The 19,760-nt window shown below is 38.7% G+C and overlaps 1 protein-coding gene across 1 annotated transcript; it reads right to left on the bottom strand.

The window, feature by feature from the left end:
* Positions 1–2,095: 2,095 nt before the first annotated feature.
* FUNDC1 (FUN14 domain containing 1) lies at positions 2,096–19,011 on the bottom strand. The gene is made up of 5 exons (XM_077889942.1): positions 18,835–19,011; positions 17,978–18,134; positions 13,864–13,939; positions 9,137–9,265; positions 2,096–6,589 (listed from the first exon to the last, which is right to left on the bottom strand). The coding sequence occupies exons 1-5, from the start codon at positions 18,860–18,862 to the stop codon at positions 6,512–6,514; spliced, it is 468 nt and encodes a 155-aa protein (XP_077746068.1). The 5' UTR covers positions 18,863–19,011; the 3' UTR covers positions 2,096–6,511.
* Positions 19,012–19,760: the final 749 nt, after the last annotated feature.

Raw genomic sequence — 19,760 nt, 5'->3', positions numbered from 1 at the left:
ATAATAGGGAAAACTGTGGAGGCCTGGGGGAGATATATGGGAACTCTGTGCTATTGACTCAGTTTTTCTGTAAATCTAAAATTATTCTAAAAAATAAAGCCTATTTGAAAAGTACAATTTGCTTAAGCAAAAGACATGAATCTTCAGAATGAAAGAAACTAAAGAATGCTGAATATAATGAGAGATAAACATTGTCTTTCATTTTCCATGATTCTGAATCCCTCCCTCTCATATTTACTGAGCACTTATTTTGGGGCTCTCAATCTCCTAATCTAGGCAGTGAGTTTAGACTCCTCGTACTGGCCTTGTTTTTTATATATTAGCAATGTGTATCTTTTCTGCAACAACAGCACACAGCAAAAGAACACTACCATGGATTTTTAAGGCTCTCTAGAGGCACCTGGGTGGCTTAGTAGTTGAGCATCTGCTTTTGGTGCAGGTTGTGTGATCCTGGGGTCCTGGGATGGAGTCCTGCATCAGGGGGGACTTTCACAGGGAGCCTGCTTCTCTCTCTGCCTATGTCTCTGCCTCTGTGTGTCTCTCATGAATAAATAAAATCTTAAAAAAATAAAGCTCTCTAATTCAGTTTTTTAAAACTCACATTTAGAGACAAATTTATGAAACTTCAAAACTCCAAGGAAGAAGAAAAAAATCTACAAAGCTTTCAAAGAAAAAAATACAAAAAAGTTTACTCAGAAAGTTTCCAAAGCCGACTGACATCACACATCAGATAGTAGAATACAATGGAGCAGTGTCTTCAGAATTCTAAGGGAAAAATATTGTCAATCTTAAAGTATATGAGATCAAAAGGTATTTTAAGCATACAAGAACTCGGAAAGTTTACCTCCCACACCTGTAAGAATTACTCAAGAAAATAGTTCAGCCAAAAATATAACTAATCCAAGAAAGAACACATGAGATGTAAGAAACAGTAGGTGCTGAGTCTGTCCCAGATTGGGGTGAGGGTGGGAGGGTTTGAAGGAAAATGAAAAGAGGCTTTATTACATCTTGAGGCTTGGAGACTTTTTCACTGAACAGTGACGTTTTATAAACATTTCCTTTTCTGTGGCTCTAATCCCACTGCTTGACTTTACATAGAATATTCATTTAAAAGTACATTGCAAATTCTGTTCATTTTTCCTTTTGAAGTATGATTACTGATAGATTTACTTTTACCATCTCATTTTATGCTTCCTGTTTACTTTCTCTATGCTTCTTCTTTTCCTGCCTTTAGACTGAATTGCTTACTGGTAAGTTTGAAATGTACTTTGTTCACAATTAATAATTAATTTAAGAAATGCTTTAAAAAAAGATTTTATTTATTTGAGAGTGCGAGAGAGTAGGCACGAACAAGGAGAAAAGGCAAAGGGAGAGGAAGAAGCAGGCTCTGCGTCATGAGGCTCAATCCCAGGACCCGGGGGATCCTGACCGAGCCAAAGGCAGACACTTAACTGGGCCACCCAGGCACCCCTAGGGATTCCTCTTACAACTTTAATATGCATGCACAAAGTATGAGCTTCATCAATAGGTTTTGGAACAGGGACACCTGGGTGACTCAGTGGTTGAGGCCAGCCTTTGGCTCAGGGTGGGGTCCCAGAGTCCCCGGATGGAGTCCCACATCAGGCTTCCCTCGAGGAGCCTGCTTCTTCTCTCTGTGTCTCTGCCTCTCTTCCTGTGTCTCTTATTAATAAATAAAATCTTAAAAGAAAAAAAAAGTTTTGGAACAATACAAGAACTTGATATCACAAATCCAAATATTTTAGTTCTACGTTCATTTTACTGCCCTCCCACCCCCAAGTAGACATAAGTATTGTTTTGTACATGCAATGTTGGCTTAGATTTACCCACTGTAGTGAAGCCTGTTGGTGTCTCGCTTAGACCCCTTTTATTGGGCCATTAGACCTACTGCCTAGGCGGCAGTATATCCCTGGCCAAGAGGTTACCCATCCCAACCCCTAAGGGCAGACTGCAACCAGTACCTGGCTGATAATGGGGATACAAAAAGCCAGCTCCCTTGCTACAATGGAGGACAATTCAGTGGACCACTATTAGTTTTCTATTGCTGCTGTTAACAAATGATCACACATACAGTGGCTTGAAACAACACAAATTTATTATCTTACAGTTGTGGAAATAAAAAGTCCAACATGGCTCCCAAAGAACTAAAATCAAGGTGTAGGCAGGCCTATGTTCCTTGTTGGAGGTAATAAGGGAGAATGTGTGTTCTTGCCTTTCCTAGCTTCAAGAGGCCACCAGTATTCCTTGGCTCATGGCCCCTTTTCTCCATCTTCAAAGCCACAACATAGCACCAGTCTGATCATTCTTTCATAGGCACATCTCTTTCTCATACTCTTTCTTTTGCTTCTTCCTATCCTAAGGACTCTTGTGATAACATTGGGCCCAGGATACCACAGAATAACCTCTTGGAGATTGGCTGATTAGCAACTTTGATTACAACTGCAACCTTCATTCTCCTTTGCCACATAACCTAATGTACTCACAGGTTCAGGGGGATTCAGATATGAAGATCTTTGGGAGGCCATGATTCAGCCAGCCACAGTGCCCTTGAAGCTCCAGGGCTCTTTGCAGGTTCAGGCTAAGGTAGATTCCAGCTGAACCCATTATAAAAGGACCTATAGGAGGTTGTGTCCTTATTCATCAGTAAACAATATTCATCATAGCAATGTATAAAACTTTATAGTCATGTAAGGAGTTGCTCCTACACGCATGCAAATAGGAAGGTGTTCTAGAACTATATCCACATCTACCATAGTAGGAAGTCCGAGTCAAGTCATTTATCGTAATACAAAGTCTAAGAAATGTGGTTGTAGTAAATACCAAAAGAAACAACCACTATAGTTGAAACTTCTCTGGGGAAAGAGCCACGAAGTTGGCAAAAGGTAGAGCAGAGAAGTGCTTCCTTTTTTAGAAGCCTGATTTGTAGTCAAATACTATTTGACTTCTTTAACTATATGTACATTATTTTTACAAAAACAACTTAAAAAATAAATTCAGTGAATGAAGCAAACCTATCACATTCCTATTCCTAGTTCTAAAACAAACCTTTTGCTAAATACAAATTAACATGTACTCATCGTAAAGCCTTAAGATGACATAAAAATGTTGAAAATACAACATGAGAATCCTATACATATACCAAACTCTCAGGGACAGCCTCTATGAGGATCCGTGTGCATACATACTTATGCTCACAGGTTAAGAGTTTTTCAAAAAAGTGGGATCACACTGTTTGCAACCTGATTACATCACTAACATGTGGATCTGTCCAGATCAATTTATACAGCTCTATCTTTCTCTTAATAATTATACAAAATTCTGTCGTTTGAATGTTCCATTAAAAGTAATAATATTTTTAAAAGTAATAATAATTTAACAAAACTCAGGAGACCTGAGGGTGGCAGGGAAGAGATAAGTCCATTTCCTCATCTTTAATTACAGGGAGTTAGCAAATATTATCGAAGGTGGGAAATAAGGACAGAAAAAAAGTGTGATATTTAAAGTAATAAAGGCATTTACTAGAAACACTATATTAGCTATCAAAAAAAAAAAAGAAAGTGGATGTGCACAGGATTTCTTAACTCTCAGAGTGGACATTCAATATATACTAGCCAAACTTAGACACTAAAATATAAAAATACATTAAAATGTATATAAAAAGAGTTTTTAATAGTCATTGTCTCATAAAAAGGGATGAGGGTGGGCACTTATATCTTTGTCATCATAAATGTACCTACCACTATAAAAAAGATATTCATAATATGTAACTGAAAATAGCTATTTATCAAACAGTACATAAACTATGCTCAATTTTTATACAAAATACATATAATGTGTTCACACATAGGTAGAAAAGACTCTAAAGGCTGTGTAGCAAAATACAGACAACAATTTTCTCTAAGTCCATCATATTATGAACATTCTTTTTTTATTATGAACATTCTATATATTCTTTATGCTGATATATTTTTCTATAATGAGCATATTTCATTTATATTGAGAATAAGAAAACACATTAAAAATAATTTTTTTTTTGTGGGGGCGGGAGGTTTGGGGAGCATTATAAATAAAAAATAAAGATCAATCAAAATGTCCTTGAATTATATTTTCCAAAGCCTAGGCCACAAAATACCTGTATTCCATACACTCAAGTTTAACTACATCTCTGTTTTTATGTCCTCAAACATAAAAATTCCCGTTTTATTTATTTATTTTAAATACCCATCTGAGACAAAGGTAGGCTGTCAGCTTTTCACTCCAACTAAGCCCCACCAAGTCATTTCTGATGGAGCCTCTGATTTACTGGACTGCTACCCAGAAAAAGCTTCCCATAGGTTGACACCAACTCTAGCACAGTAATATGCTTTCCACATATTCATTCACCCATTCACAACATTAACCGAATACCTACCTTGCACAAAGCATTACACAGCATGTGTCACAAGTTAGAGATTGATTAACACAAATGACTGCCTCAAGTAGCATATAACCTTGTGGGGAGATGGTGCAGACATGAGGCCGAATAAAGGGCACTAACGCAGAAACGACAGTATGGAGAGCACGGGTATTATTTTGCATTTGTATATAAACATTTTCAAACGTATCAACATATACTTGGAAACGTATAGGTAAAAATGAAGTGCTATCTTTCTCAGTTCTCATTCACGTTTGGACTCTGAAAAGTAGCTATCCCTAATACTTATTTGCCACTAATCATATGCCAGGTTCTCCTATACTATAATAGAACTTTTATAGAGGATGATTCGAGCCCCTATTTGAGGGCAGACATTTTTGTGCCCCCACTTTCCTAGTGTATCAAGCACAGAGCAGACATTGTAAATATTTCCAAAATGAACTGACTGAGCCAGCTACTAGAGCTCCCCACAGTTGCCTACCCCACTGTAGTCAATGGAAGCATCACAAGGATAGGGTACATGGAAGTGTGGCCAAGGTTTTCTACCTAACGTGGCATATTTTTCCCTCTGATTCCACAGAAATGGAAGGCTTGGCAAGGATGAAACAGAGAAAAGCTCAAGGATAAAACAAGTATTTATAAGCAAAATTGCTTCGTATTAAGAAAGTCTGAGTTTTACTTAGCACTGTATCTGAGGCGCTAATGAGAGTAAAGGAAGAAGCTGAAGATCAATCCCCACGTTCAATTCTAAGGAGACTTGTGATAATGAAAGCACACAGATTGTAACCAATCCGGAATGTATGAAATGCCTCATGTTTACAATACACAAAATATATAATGGAGGCTTCCTATGGAAAGGAGATGGTCTGGATCCCTGCAGTCTTAAAAATATGAAGACCCCAATATGTGTTGTTTTGCTGTTTTTCCAATTCTAACATAGAATTCTATGAATAAAATAAATAACACTGAGAGCTTTTCTGAGCACAGGAGCCTCTGAGAGAGCGTGAGGCGGCTTAGAAAAACAATCAACTGGCCTAGCGTTCAACATAATGTCACCAAAACCTGAAAGCCTTAGCACTTACATCTCAGATTAGATGAGACAGACAATTCTCTTTAAGCTACAATTTCATAGTGACAGAAAATCACTGTCTTTCAGATAGTAAATTCATACCATACTACTAAGTATTTTAAAGTGATTTTTACCTCTTTGTGATGAAAAAGGGGCCAAAATAATAATTAGGATTTTTAGAAATGAGAAAAGAGGTTCACTTAAGGTTAATAAAATCAATCAGTGACCCAGCTACATGTACCTTCAAAATAATTAGTTCTGCCCAGGCTGCCAGGATAAATAAATTAATTAAAGAAGCTTATACACAAGAAATTTTTATAACTATAGATATCAAAAGAGAGAGAGAGAGAGAGTGCTTTAGACATGAGTATTTCCTTAGAAAGGCCTTCCTTGAAGCTGCTTACTAAACTTATAGAAGCAAAGTAAGAATTGCAGAAAACAACCACCTAAAAACTGGTATTAAATCTGTTTAATATTTTTAATCATTCTATTACTTCTAAATTCTTCCACAAAAGGGCATTACAGTTCTTCAGTTTATTGCAAACATATCTTTAAAAAAAAAAAAGCCAACCGTAATATTGAAGCTATAATACAAATTTTTAATTACGGGCAATATACTATAAAGCAAAATGAAGAACATTTTATTTAAATAAAACAAGGATAATATTTCACTGGAAAATATATCCAACACATTTTCTTTCTCTATAGATCTACATCCAATGGTGGTATTTTATAGGCTAATTTCAAAACAAATGCAAATTTTTAAAAAATACATGAAAGGCATGTTTTGCTCAGGAATACTATTGTACACATACCATATGGGTTTGTTTTTACAGCAGATACTAGTTTGCCAAACTTCAATGGCAAAACATTAAGCTGAGTTTGGTATTATCCACCTAGTTGTTTCTTGCTGCCCTGGATAATCTGGCGGTGAGTAATATTGAGAAACCACCTTGTTGTCACCATTTCTCTTCTTATAGGTGACTCCACTGTGATAGACATTCATCTTCTTAAGATGCAAGGCCTAGCAAAAAGCCTCCCACAAATCCACTGGATATCACAATGTTCTGTTTGATAAATTCTGTTGCCTGAAACACAAGTTAAAACAACAATACTCTTAATTGTGCTACAACATGGATGAACCTTGAAAATGCTACACTAAGTGAAATAAGACAGAAAAGAGAAAAAACACTGCATGATTTCACTGACATGAATAGTGAAATTCATGGAGACAGAAAGTAGGACAGAGGCCAGCAAGGTCCGGGGAGAGGGGTCAATTGTGGGAATGTTTGCTTAATGGTTTGAGTTTCTGTTTGGGATGATGAAAAAGTTCTAGTATAGTGGTAATAGGTGCACAAAAGTGTTAATTCAGTACCTAATGCTACTAAATTGTGCCATTTTAAAATAATTAAAATGGTCAATTTTCCATTAAGTGTATTTTGCCATAATAAGAAAAAGAAAAAAAATGATGCAAATTAAAGAAAAACACTCTACTTATTAAATCTGGTGCTAAGTAACATTCTCACAGCTGTTTTCCCCAATTCAATAAATATTTGGCAAAGATTCTTGTACACCTACTACTGCAGGTGCCAACCACCACACAAGATGCCAAGGCTGTCCATTATGATCTGAAGAAGCAGAGGGCCCCTGCCAGATCCAATAAGCTTCTTAGCTACTGAGATAATGTGTATATCAGTCGCAAAAATCTCTCAGATAACAAGAAGCTGTAGGGCAGACATAAATGGTCCACTTAGCAAGTTATTAACACAGATTTAATAAATTCCCACAGCAGACACAATGATATTTGTTAACAGTCCACTTGGCCGGCAAGAAAAAATGTACAAGATCAAATAAATATCACCTTGGTAAAATGCTTACCCCAAATAAAACCATGAAAAAGCAATCAGACAAAGCCAGACTGTGGGGCCTTCTGCCTACATGCTTCAAAAACGTTAGTATTATGAAAGATGGGGGGAAAACAAAAACAAAAACGAAACACAGATGACGGGACTGCTAAACACTAAAGACTTCAGAGACATGACAACCAATTGCAATATGTAATTCTTTTTATTTGTTTTTTAAATTTTTATTTTATTTAAAGATTTTATTTATTTATTCATGAGAGACACATAGAGAGGCAGAGACATATGCAGAGGGAAGAGAAGCAAGCTCCATGCAGGAGCCCGATGTGGGACTCGATCCTGGAACTCCAGGATCACACCCTGAGCCAAGGACAGATGCTCAACCACTGAGCCTCCCAGGCATCCCTTAAAAATTTTATTTTTAAGTAATCTCTATGCCCAATGTAGGGCCTGAACTCACAATCCCCAAATCAAGAGTTGCATGCTCCACTGACTAAGCCAGCCAGATGCCCCAATATATAATTCCTAATTGGGTGAAAAAAGGTATAAAAGGTATTTTAGGGAAAAATTTTAATATAGACTGTATATTAGGAAATATTATTGCATGATTGTGAATCTGAGGTAGATTCATAAGAGTAACTGTAGTGGTATAGGAGAATATACATATGCTCAGAAGATAATGCTGGGGGGAAAATGTGTAAATCACATGTACATACACAGAGAGATAAAGCAAATGTTATAAAATGATTAGGTAAATAGGTGAAGGGTATTTGGGTATTCACTGTATTTGTCCTTCAACTTTTCAAGTGGTCTGAAATTTTTCAAAATTACAAATTGGAAAAAAAAATTACAAATTGGAGGTATTAAAAGAACAGAACAAAAACAAAGGCAAGGAGTATTCAATTTAATTCTAAACAGAGGATAAGAAAAATATACATAAAACATTAATAAAACTAATATATTAATAAAATACATTTTCAAAATATCCCAGCTCATGAAAAAAATATGTAGTTTTAGTTTTACCACATGCTGTCTACACATGTATACATTTGTAAAAGTGGAGGAAACCTTCTAGAAAAATAATATTATCACCTTTTACATAGAGATGAAAGTAGGCAGAGAGACTGGCAGGTGAAACTATATTATAAACTACTAAAAAAATAATAATAATAAAATAAATAAATTTTTAAAAAAATTTTAAAAAAGTAATCTTTACATCCAATGTGGGGCTCAAACTTACAACCCCAAGATTAATAGTTGCATGCTCTAATTAAGCTTGCTTTTCCACTCCACTCCACTGATTGATTTAAATAGTGGCTTGATCCCCAACTTTATTGAATACCCTAAACATGACCAAAAACACTCACTTTTTAGGAGAAGATAATCACTAGTCACCTTTTCAGGGAAGTGAAACCCATAAGGGAAAAAAGAAGCCAGGGATGCCTGGCTGGCTCAGTTGGTAGAGCATGAGACTCTTGATCTCAGGGTCATAAGTTCGATCCCCACAGTGGGCATAGAGATTACTCATTAAAAAAGAAAAGAAGGGCAGCCCAGGTGGCTCAGCGGTTTAGCGCCGCCTTCAGCTCAGGGCACGATCCTGGAGACCCAGGATCGTGTCCCACGTCGGGCTCCCTGCATGGAGCCTGCTTCTCTCTCTGTGTCTCAGCCTCTCTCGCTCTCTGTGTCTCTCATGAATAAATAAATAAAATCTTAAAAAAAAAAAAAGAAAAAGAAAAAAGAGAAAAAAGGAGTAAAAAATGTACACTGTCTTACTTCTTCAATTATATTGTTGATTTCAGGTGCTGCCTTATTTGCTCGTTTCTTAATCTGTCTTTTTGCTTTGTTTACATCTTTTTCAACTCTCTTCCAGTCAATCTGCACATAGCCACTGTGACTGGCAATCTGCAAAAATATAATAAAAATGGTTAATTCTAAACCAACTAGGTTGTTGACAAATCTATCACCAAATATATGGACATTTAGATTTCAAGAAATCTATGAAGTTTATAGGTAAGATATTACAATTTACTCATTTAACAAATACTGAGTGTCTACTCTGTGCCAGGCATTATTCTAGGCCCCCCAAACTACAGCCAACAGAGAACTCTGCATCCATAAGGGAAAAAAAGATATTAAGCATAATTAATTACTTAGATGTGATGAACACTACGTTAGGAAATGTATAGTAGTACATGATGGGAAGATTCCAAAAACTGTATTATAACTGTGCTATAATTCTATCAGAACATTTGGAATTTGGGAATTAGCTAGAAAGACAAAGAGACAATCCAAATTATACAGCTAATTAAAAAGTACCTCTTAATTAAACAGATGTTTAATTACAAGGGATCAGATGCCAATCAGCTATTAGGTCACTAAACAGATCTAAAGTAGCTTGATAAAGGCTCTTTACTAACTCTGACTCTTTACTTAAATTAAGAATATTTTCTGGTAATCGCTTCCAAAAGTGGAATACAAAAGAAATATGCTGTACACAAGTTTCAAGCCATAAGTCCTTTTAATAAAACACTATAGCTAAATGCTTATTAACTATGGTATAAGCATATGGTATAGCCGAGGCACTACAAAATCTGAACAGGAATAAAGCATGGTATGGGAGCCAGTACCATAAATTAGTCTCTCTTAATAATAAAATCAAAAAGTAAAGAATCACATTAGTAGTAAACAATTAAGCCATGTACATCATTACAAATCTCTTCTATCATGCTTATGCTTTCTTTGTTAACTTTGTAAGGCATCACTTGACTCTGAATCACATATAAAATACTTCAAATAATAAAAGTATCTGATTTTATAGAAATAGGTCGACTAAGAATCTTAAGTTCCATTCTCACTATGAATGACTCCACAGAAGAATTTATCTGCATTCCTTCCTGTGTTTATTTACCTATTATCACTTCAAACTCCAGCCTTAGCTAAACAGTATGGTGATCAAATCAAATGGCAAGGGAAAGCTCTTCCTGGCAGTCCCTGACAGAGCAATTTGGGTCACAGGCATGGAGGTGATGATGAACCTTAGGGACCCAAATGGCAAGGGAAAGCTCTTCCTGGCAGTCCCTGACAGAGCAATTTGGGTCACAGGCATGGAGGTGATGATGAACCTTAGGGACCGTCCTGTACGTAGCAACTATAAACCCTGGCTAAAACACAGGGGCTCCAAAATTAACGAAAGTGAGCAGGTTTCAAGGGGAGTTAAAACTTTTAAGAAAGGAGCAATGTAAAGTGAGTTGCCCATTTTTCTGGTTTTATCCTGAGGGCAGGATGCACTTGTAGGATGGCTAAAACTTTAATAGAAAACATGCCATCTTTTGGCCCAAAGAACCAGATGACATAGTCTATGACAGTAACAGCTGCCAGAAATGAGAAAGCCACATAAGGGGAGCCCCAAATTCTATGTGTAAGCTCTATTCAAGTCCTAAACCACACATTCATGGGGCAGAGCCATGCATTCTGGCCGAGGCTAAAAGAAATAAACTGATATTTAAGCTGCTACCCACCAAAGGTGAAACAGAGCTTACAATTTGAGTCTAACCAAGTTAATTGCCTGAGAAAATCAATATATCAACACTCTTTAGAGGAGAAAGACAGTATCCAGAGTTTCCACAACATAACATTCCCAATGCCCAGGATAAAATCCAAACTTACTTGATATAGGATAAAACAGGAAAATGTGGCCTAGTCTAAAAAGAAAATCAACAGATGCCAACGTTAAGATGACCCAGTTGTTGGAATTATAGGGACTTTAAAACAGCTATTACAACTATGCTCAAAAGGAAAAGGAAATTCCACTTGTAATCGATGAAAACACAAGTAATCTCACCAGAGATCTAGAAAATATAAAAAGAACCAAATGAAAATTCTAGCATTAGAAAATACAGTAGTTGAAATAAAATTTTTGGAAAAGGCTTAATGTCAAAAGGTAGATGACGGAAAAAAGAATCTGTGAACTCAAAACTAGATCACTTAAAATTATACACTTTGAAAAAAAATTGAAAAAATAAGTGAACAAAACCTCAGGACATTATCAAAAAGCCTAACATACACATAAGCAGGGTCATATTCAGCAAGAAAAGAGAAAAAGAATAGGAAGAAACAAATCTTTACAGAAATAATGGTCAAAGCCTTCCCAAACATGGTTAGACATATAAATTCACAGAATCAAGCTCAGTGAACTCCAGGTTATGACCTAACACCATTATGAAGTAACAATACTCCGGTGACACGGAATGGGAGGGGACAGAGGAACATAAAGCATGCAAATGTGAGGGATGGGCAGTGGGCAAGAAAAGTTCAATAAATGATAAGGTCTCATAGTCCAAAACACAAAGCCAACAGTTATTACTCCAAACGGAAAGATCAAGAAATAGCCAATTAACTTGTTTAGGAAAAAGTAAATAAATATCTTGAGAATCAGCTAAGAGTTCACATAGTTGCCTCAAGGGAGGTAGAAAATGGGGAAGGTGATAATGAGGGAGGCAGAGGATTACTCTAACCTATAATAAGCCCTGTACATGTATTTGACCCTTTGAATTAGGGGCATATACAACTCCAAAAAATAAAAAATAAAAATAAAAACAAAATTTTAAAGACTTATATTCCACTGTCTATTTTAAGATGGCAGTGTGCTAAATATCTACTGGAAAACACTTAACACTGAGTTACCAGAAAAGCTTTAAGTTCTAAGTAAATACATTTTTATCTTTAAAGTAAGGGTAACAAAAATATGGTAGTGAGCCTAAAGAACAATGGGCAATTAGCCTGAAAGCCATGTGTTACTTATTTCCTGTTAGTTTCCCTCTAGTAGATTTTCAAGGTAAGTCATATTTGGGGAGGCGGTGGTGGGGGGAGGGGCTGGTTTAAGGCAGATAGGTCCCATATTCTTCTGATTAGTGACTTCAAAGAATGTGGAGACCAGGTACAGCAAAGGAGAAGGTGGCAATGGCAAAATGTGAATCTGAATGGTGTGTATTAAGCAGATCGAAATGGACTTCTGCAAAACTAACGGAGTGGACTGAAATGTAGTAATTGTCTTCATTCAATGAGTATTTTTGGAAACTGCTCCAATCCAGTACCCTTTCCCACTAAACAGAAATGACAAACTTGAGTTTTCAAAATAGCTACAGAATTAAATATGTTCTTCATTCTATATAAACACAAATCAAAAGCAGCTTCAATATAATTGTCTTTTGTACAAAGGCTGCCATGTTCATCCAAAGGCCTAAATTTGATATTAACCACTTTCCTTTTTACCTCTTACCATAAGCAGTAGGCAATGACCCCTCATAATGCCACCAACAGAAAGAAAATATGTTTTTTAAAAAGCTGTTTGGTAAACAACTCAAAAATCTGTGCTTAACACATATGAACCCAGTCCCTTTGTACTTCAGGCAATGACACTGGTTATTACATGATCAATGGCTTTGGTGCTGAAGTCTAATTTTGGTTGCTATGAACATCAATCATTTAAAAAATCTGGTAGGACAGACCGTTCTCTGTAACTTCAATATTGCTGCTAAAATTCATTCCCAGAGATTTTCAATTTTGGGATTTACTGTGTTTGATCTTCAGGGAATGATATTTTTGGAAAAATATATGCCAAACAGACATGAATGCCAGACAATATCCTGATAAACATCCTGTAACCACGAAGCATTTTTAAACCTTATACTTAGAGGAACATGAACAAAACTAAAGTTTCAAATCCCCCTGCCTCAGAAATAGGATTATGGATGATTTTTTTTAAACCCAATTTTCCACTTTTTATATTATTATAGTTCCCTAGTTGTAAAAAAACCATGTTAGAAATTGCTAAGAGTGGGCAGCCCGGGTGGCTCAGTGGTTTAGTGGCGTCTTCGGCCGAGGGTGTGATACTGAAGATCTGGGATGGAGTTCCACGTTGGGCTTCCTGCATGGAGCCTGCTTCTCCCTCTGCCTATGTCTCTGCCTCTCTCTCTCTCTCTCTGTGTGTCTTTCATGAATAAATAAATAAAATCTTCAAAAAAAAAAAAAAGAGAAAGAAATTGCTAACAGCAATTTCCTCTGGGAAGGAAAACTGCATGGCTAGGAAATGGGGAAAAGAAAGAGACCTTTTGAATTTTATATATTGTATGAATTTTAAATATAAGTTTAAAACGGTTAGGATGAAAAGGTTGTATTAGGGATGAAATGTTTATTTTGCTGAAGGGATGTTTTAAGGGAAATTTGGATATGTAATAAAAAAATGAGGTACTTCAAACTTTAATAGTTGTCTTTTTTTACTGGGATCAAACTAGGTTTACAAAATGTAGACATATTGAAACTTGTCTTTCATGACAGATGTCAGCTTTCAAAATTCACTTTAGTTTTTCCATAAACTGATATCGAAAAGAAAAATCTCATCTTCTATTAAAATAGACAGGAATGCATGGCTAAACCTGACTTTCTCAGTTCCCAGGGGATACACATGTAAGCAGAGGCAAGGACCTAAGGCTCCGACATACCTGAAGAAGAAGAAAACCACCACCTACTGCAGTCGCTGCAAGCTTTCCAACTTTCTGGAACAAAAATCCTGCACACCTTTAATGAAAGAAATGACAAAAATGAGAACAACCAATGATGTACTAAACTCTCTCTCTTCTTTTCATTGCTTTCTAAATAAAATCTTAATTTCTTCCCAATTCTTTTGATCATATCTCTTATCCACTCAGAAACCCTGAGTTTCTCTTGTTTTAAAGGCAAATCAAAAGTGGGCGGCTTAGGGCAGCCCAGGTGGCTCAGCGGTTTAGCGCCGCCTTCAGCACAGGGTGTGATCCTGGAGACCTGGAATTGAGTCCCATGTCAGGCTCCCTGCATGGAGCCTGCTTCTCCCTCTGCCTGCGTCTCAGCCTCTCTCTCTCTCATGAATAAATAAATAAAATCTTTAAAAAAAAAAAAAAAAGTGGGCAGCTTAGTCCGTGAAGCATCTGCCTCTGCCTTCGGCTCAGGTCATGACCCCAGGGCTGGGAGTCAGCTTCTCCCTCTCCCTCTGCAGTTCCCCCTGCTTGTGCTCTCTGACTCTCACTCTGTCCAAATACATAAATAAAATCTTTAAAAAAAATGCACAATCATCTAGCATGCCTGACTGGCTGTCAGTAGAACATGTAACTCTTGATCTTACTTGATCTTATTAGCAGCATCATAAATTCAAGCTCCATGTTGGGCCTAGAGCTTACTTAAAAAAAAAAAAAAGCACAATCTAAACTGTGAGATGCTCCAAAATGAGGGATGGAGAGAAGAGGAGGGGAATTTTTTTAAAGATTTTATTTATTTATTCATGGGAGAGAGAGAGAGAGAGAGAGAGAGAGGCAGAGACATAGGCAGAGGGAGAAGCAGGCTCCATGGAGGGAGCCTGATGCAGGACTCGATCCCGGGACTCCAGGATCACGCCCTGGACCGAAGGCAGGCACTAAATTGCTGAGCCACCCAGGGATCCTGGAGGAGGGGAATTTATAGGAAAAAAGATTGGCTACTGAAATAATGTTGAGTACTCAGGGCCTCATTATACTCTTCCTTCTACATTTGTTTAAGTTAAAATTCTCCATAATAAAAGTGATTTTTTTTTTCTTAATGCAGTCAAGATGCTCCATACACCTGGCCAATCCCTACTGTAACTAAACCTTCTGCTCCAATCCCATTAGTTTCCAAACAGGTTATCACACTGCTCAAGCTATTAATCTTCCTGCTTCTAGGGGTTTCTACCTAATTCTGCCCATCTGAAGCTTTTATACCCTTTGAGGTCCAGCTGAAGTTCCACCTTCATGACATTTAAGCCCACATTTCTCATTGCTTCCTTACCTATATCTATCTCTAATTAAACCCATTTTGTTTCATCTATCCTGTAAGAACGTCAGTCCATACTTCTTTTGTGATTTTTTCAGTGAGCTCATATTCCCTTAACTATTCCAGATTCATATTGTGCAAAAGAATCCCAGATTTCTAACTGTAGCCTCCTGTACTGAATTGAACAGTGCACGCCAACCCCCAATTCATGTCCTTCCCAGAATCTCAGCATGTGCCTTTATTTGGAATAAGGGTCCCTGAGGATGTAATTAGTTAGGATGAGGCCATACTGCAATAGGGTGGGCCTTAAATCCAGTATGACTTAATCTAATACGTCACAGAGACACACAGAAGGAAGACAGCCATGTGATGGCACAGGCAGAGATTGGAGTGATATGTCTACAAGCCAAGGAATGCCAGGGTTTGCTGCCAACCACCAGAAGCTAGGAAGAGAAGCAAGGAGCAGATTTTTCCCTCTGAGCCTCCAAGAAGGAACTAACTGGGCTGACACCTTTCAGATTTCTGGCCTCCAGACCCATGAGAATAAATCTTTTGTCTTAAGCCACCTAGTTGTGGTACTTTGTTATGATAGCCCTAGGAAACTAATACACCTTCATAAATGGAAAATTTACATTTCCATGGACTTCTCAGGCACACAGGATGACATATTCAAAATGCCCCAAAGGCAAAAATCATCTTTCCAACCAAATCAACTGTTGCTAAGGTCCCCAATGTAAGTGACAGCACCATTCTCTAGGTTTGCCCCCTCAAGTTCATCTCAGACTCTGCCTTCTTCATCACCTTTGGGGTCCAACTGATTGCCAATTCTATATATTCTATTTCCAAAACATTCTTTGATTCTTCTTTCCATTCTCAAGGACATCATTAATTTGCTTCCAGACCACACTAAGGGTCCTCTAGCTAGTCTTCACACCTCCCATCTCTCCTAGCAATCATCTGTCCTGATATGTCTTATCATCAAAAACCTGTAACTACCTACAGCTGCATATAATCTCTTTAGCCTCCCATGCATATCCTGAACCTGATATGCTTCTCCTTAATGCATTCCACAATATTATTACAGAGTTCAGAGTCTGCAATGTTAACTGGTTAGGTTAATGCCTATTAACCATTCCTCCTTAACACATGCCACGATAGTACATCAGTTTTCTACCTTAAGAAAATTGCAGAAATTTACTGCACTGAGTCTAAAGTCATTGCAACAAACCACCCGTGTAATATTGGAGTCCTATTACACAGCTCCTGAGCCGACGACACCTGGCTGTAACCCAAACATACGTATTACTATAAAGACCACAGCTGCCAGTAGGGAAGTCAGCAACAAAGGCTCTGATGGGGTGGGGGGGAGCAGCAGCCAAGTCACAAGTACATCCCAGAGACCATGTCTCACAAGCATGTCTATCCTTTGCTTAACAGCATGAGCCATCAAAATTAAACTACTAACTTCCCCTGCTCTGTCTCTAGGCTTTCCAAGCAAACTTCTGCCAATTATGGGGCTTCTCACCAAGTCTGGCCTACAAGGAGAATGCACACAATGTGATAATTCTATCGCTTAATTATTCTTTTAGTGTCTTTTAAGATGGGGCTTTAGGCCCAGACTCCCATTAACCAATCAGCCATGGCACCAACGTGTGAGCTTATGTGAGCAGAGCACCAGACTCCATTATGGAGGATCAAGGTACAAACTATCTGTGGAGGATCAACTGAATAACCAGGGCCCTGACCAGGCATCTCTCTTCTAGTTGCAGGTCTTTTCATAAGCAGCATTAATAAGCACACATCATGAAGAAATACTGTACCTTTGCATCACAGAATCTTCACAATGCATGTTTCTACCATAAAATAGCATTTACAAAAAGGCATAAAGGAATGAACCTTGTTCTAAGGTACATATAAAACACAAATCAAAAAGCTTAATGCTTATCAAGTTTAAATATGTAAATATTTAATGTAAGATAAATTTAACCTAGAACTAAGGGAGAAAAATGATTACTCACAAGCTAAGCACTCCCACAAACGTCAAAAATTCTCCACGATCATGAACATTTTCAAGATAAAGGGCCATACTTGTTTGACCCTTGTTATTTGGCTAATCTTTTATTCCAAGAATAACAACTTGATCTACAGTAGCAATCATGTCATCATGCAGCCCAAAACATTAATTGGTTAGTTAGGTTAATGCTTAACTGCTTCTCCTTAATGCATTCCACAATATTATTACAGAGTAAGCAATTGGTCCTTCAATTCCAACTCTTCCTCAAAGTATTATAATAATCCAAATTAGTCCACAAAAATCAACAGAACCATTTGATTCACAATAATTTTCATTGAGAATTTTACACGGCTTTCTACAGAGCTCTCAATCCTAGAGACCAATTCTACTGTGGGAGTCCTCAAAGGTCTTTCCAGTTGTTAGCATTGCACAAGTAAAAATTATTTACATATAATTAGCCCTCAGATGGATCTTCCTTTTTACCCACTCTCACTGAATCAGATACACTACATTTGCTAAATGTGAGAAGGTGGAAAGTACGTAAAGAATCAAAGGAAGGGAGAGGGACCAGGGGAACAAGTGGTGGGCGTGGGGAAGCCAATCACCAAAACCACTGTCTCCAGACTGTAGATCACACCAATCATATCACAGAGAAGAGCCTCAAGGTAGAGCTCTTCTGGGATTAACAGTGTAAAACCACTGAATGCGCTCAGTAACTGGCCTGTTTACGGAAGGGCAGCAGTAAGGCTGCCAATGAAATCTAATGAAAAAGATGTTCTCACCAGCCAGTCACTCCACCCATTACAATCTGGGTGGCTACCGAGTATTTTTCAACCATAGGTCCGGAACTGTGGCCAAATACTCGATTCCACCAATGGTGTCTTCTTGCATACTCAGTTAAATCCAACACTTCATAAGACTCGTCATCGCTTTCATACTCTTCAAAATACAAAATGGAAAAAATAAATTTAGAGTTAACCAAAAGTCAGAAAGGTCCTTACATTTTTTAAAAAATCTGTCATTAACTGTTACTTTCTTACAGCTAAAAATGCCCAGATGGAAACCTTAGGTTGTTAAACCCCACACCTGAGACTAGGGCCTCAAGAGTAAAAGGGCCTAGCATCTCCCTTCCAAAGGCCCAGGGACCGGCCTAGAGGCCGGAGCCAGAGCCACGTCAGAGTTACACAGAAGTGAGGGGTCGCCTCCCCAAATGGCAGTAAGGCCAGGTCAGACTTTCACGGCATAAACGGTCGCCCCCAAATCTCAGTCGGGTCAGGGCCCGAGCTAGAGATCCACTTTCATCAGTGGGACAAAGAGGGGGTCCTCCACTGACAGAAGCGGTTAGGGGCCTGGCAAGATGAAATTACTTCAGTAATTCATCAGAAATGCCAAAAAGCACGTCTGAAGATGGAAACGAAGGGCCAGAGGGGAAGGTAAGGCAGGAAGCAGGGCTGTGTTGGGGTCGGGGGTCGCTCTCCGCCAGAGTTCAGCCGTAAGAGGAGGGCGTCTAGTTCTAAAGGGGTGCGTCCAAAAAAGAGCCCCTGGATCCCTGGGGCAGGGGAAGAAGAGGCGCCCCCGGGGGCAAGGTCGAGAGCTGTGAGCCACGTCCGAGATACTACTTCGGGCCCCGGCCGCTCACCTTGGGGAGGGGGGTTCCGGGTCGCCATGATACCGCCGGCGGCCTGCTCTGAAGGTGGTCCCCACCCGCCCTCCTCTCCCCACTACTTTAAGAGACCTTCTAGGCCCAGGTGAAAGTCTATGGTCTCTTTCTTTCCTCCTCCCCTTTCAGGCGCGTTGTGTCGTCCCCGCCCCTCCTCTCAGCGCAGGATTTTCCGCGCAAGCGCAAGCCTCCGGGTGGGAAGCGTGGGGGAGGGAGGGGAGCTGCCGCGCGAGGGCTTGTGGGAAGTGTAGTCCGTTGCCCTCCGCAGTCCTCGCTTCTCACCCCACCCCCATCGCTCCTAGAATCTCAGTAACTATATTTTGTGATTCTGTTTTAAAGAGCCTCAAGGCTGGAGGAGAGGCGGCGTCACATGATGATATAAAGCGAAAAGCAGCTTGGCATGCTCAACACTGTACCAGAATGCAAGCGCCTGAGAAAAAAGGCTTTTAAAGGGAGATAAGAGAAACCGTGTTTCAAACCGCACTTTTTGTACGGAGGCAAGGGCACGACAACAGATGGAAAATTTTTGTAACGTGCTGCTGCTGGGAACGGGAACCTGTTTATCCGCTCCCTCTCCACATGTTTCCTGCCAGGAACCCAAGGGAAGTAGAGAAAGGCCTAGGGACTGACCTGACACGATGTTCAAGAGGACATAATTTTTTTTTAGCATCATTTTTATTATTTAAGTCTGACAGAGGAACGAGGTCAGGCTCTTCACCCAGAAGCCCCACCAGATTCGAAAGCCGTGTTGACTACCAAGCAGCTAACTCAGGTTCATATAAACCGGTCCCTAAACCTGTTTCGAACTTGCAGGACCACCTGCATTTGCTGTACAATTAAAAAAAGCCCTCTCTGCACTTGTTTTAATGGAAAAACAAGGAATTCAGGTACAGGTTGTGTAGGAG

Source organism: Canis aureus, chromosome X (assembly GCF_053574225.1).
Source record: "Canis aureus isolate CA01 chromosome X, VMU_Caureus_v.1.0, whole genome shotgun sequence".
In the NCBI taxonomy this organism is placed as follows: Eukaryota; Metazoa; Chordata; class Mammalia; order Carnivora; family Canidae; genus Canis; species Canis aureus.
The sequence above is the reverse complement of the archived record's forward strand: the minus strand, read 5'-3'. Positions and strand labels throughout refer to the sequence as shown.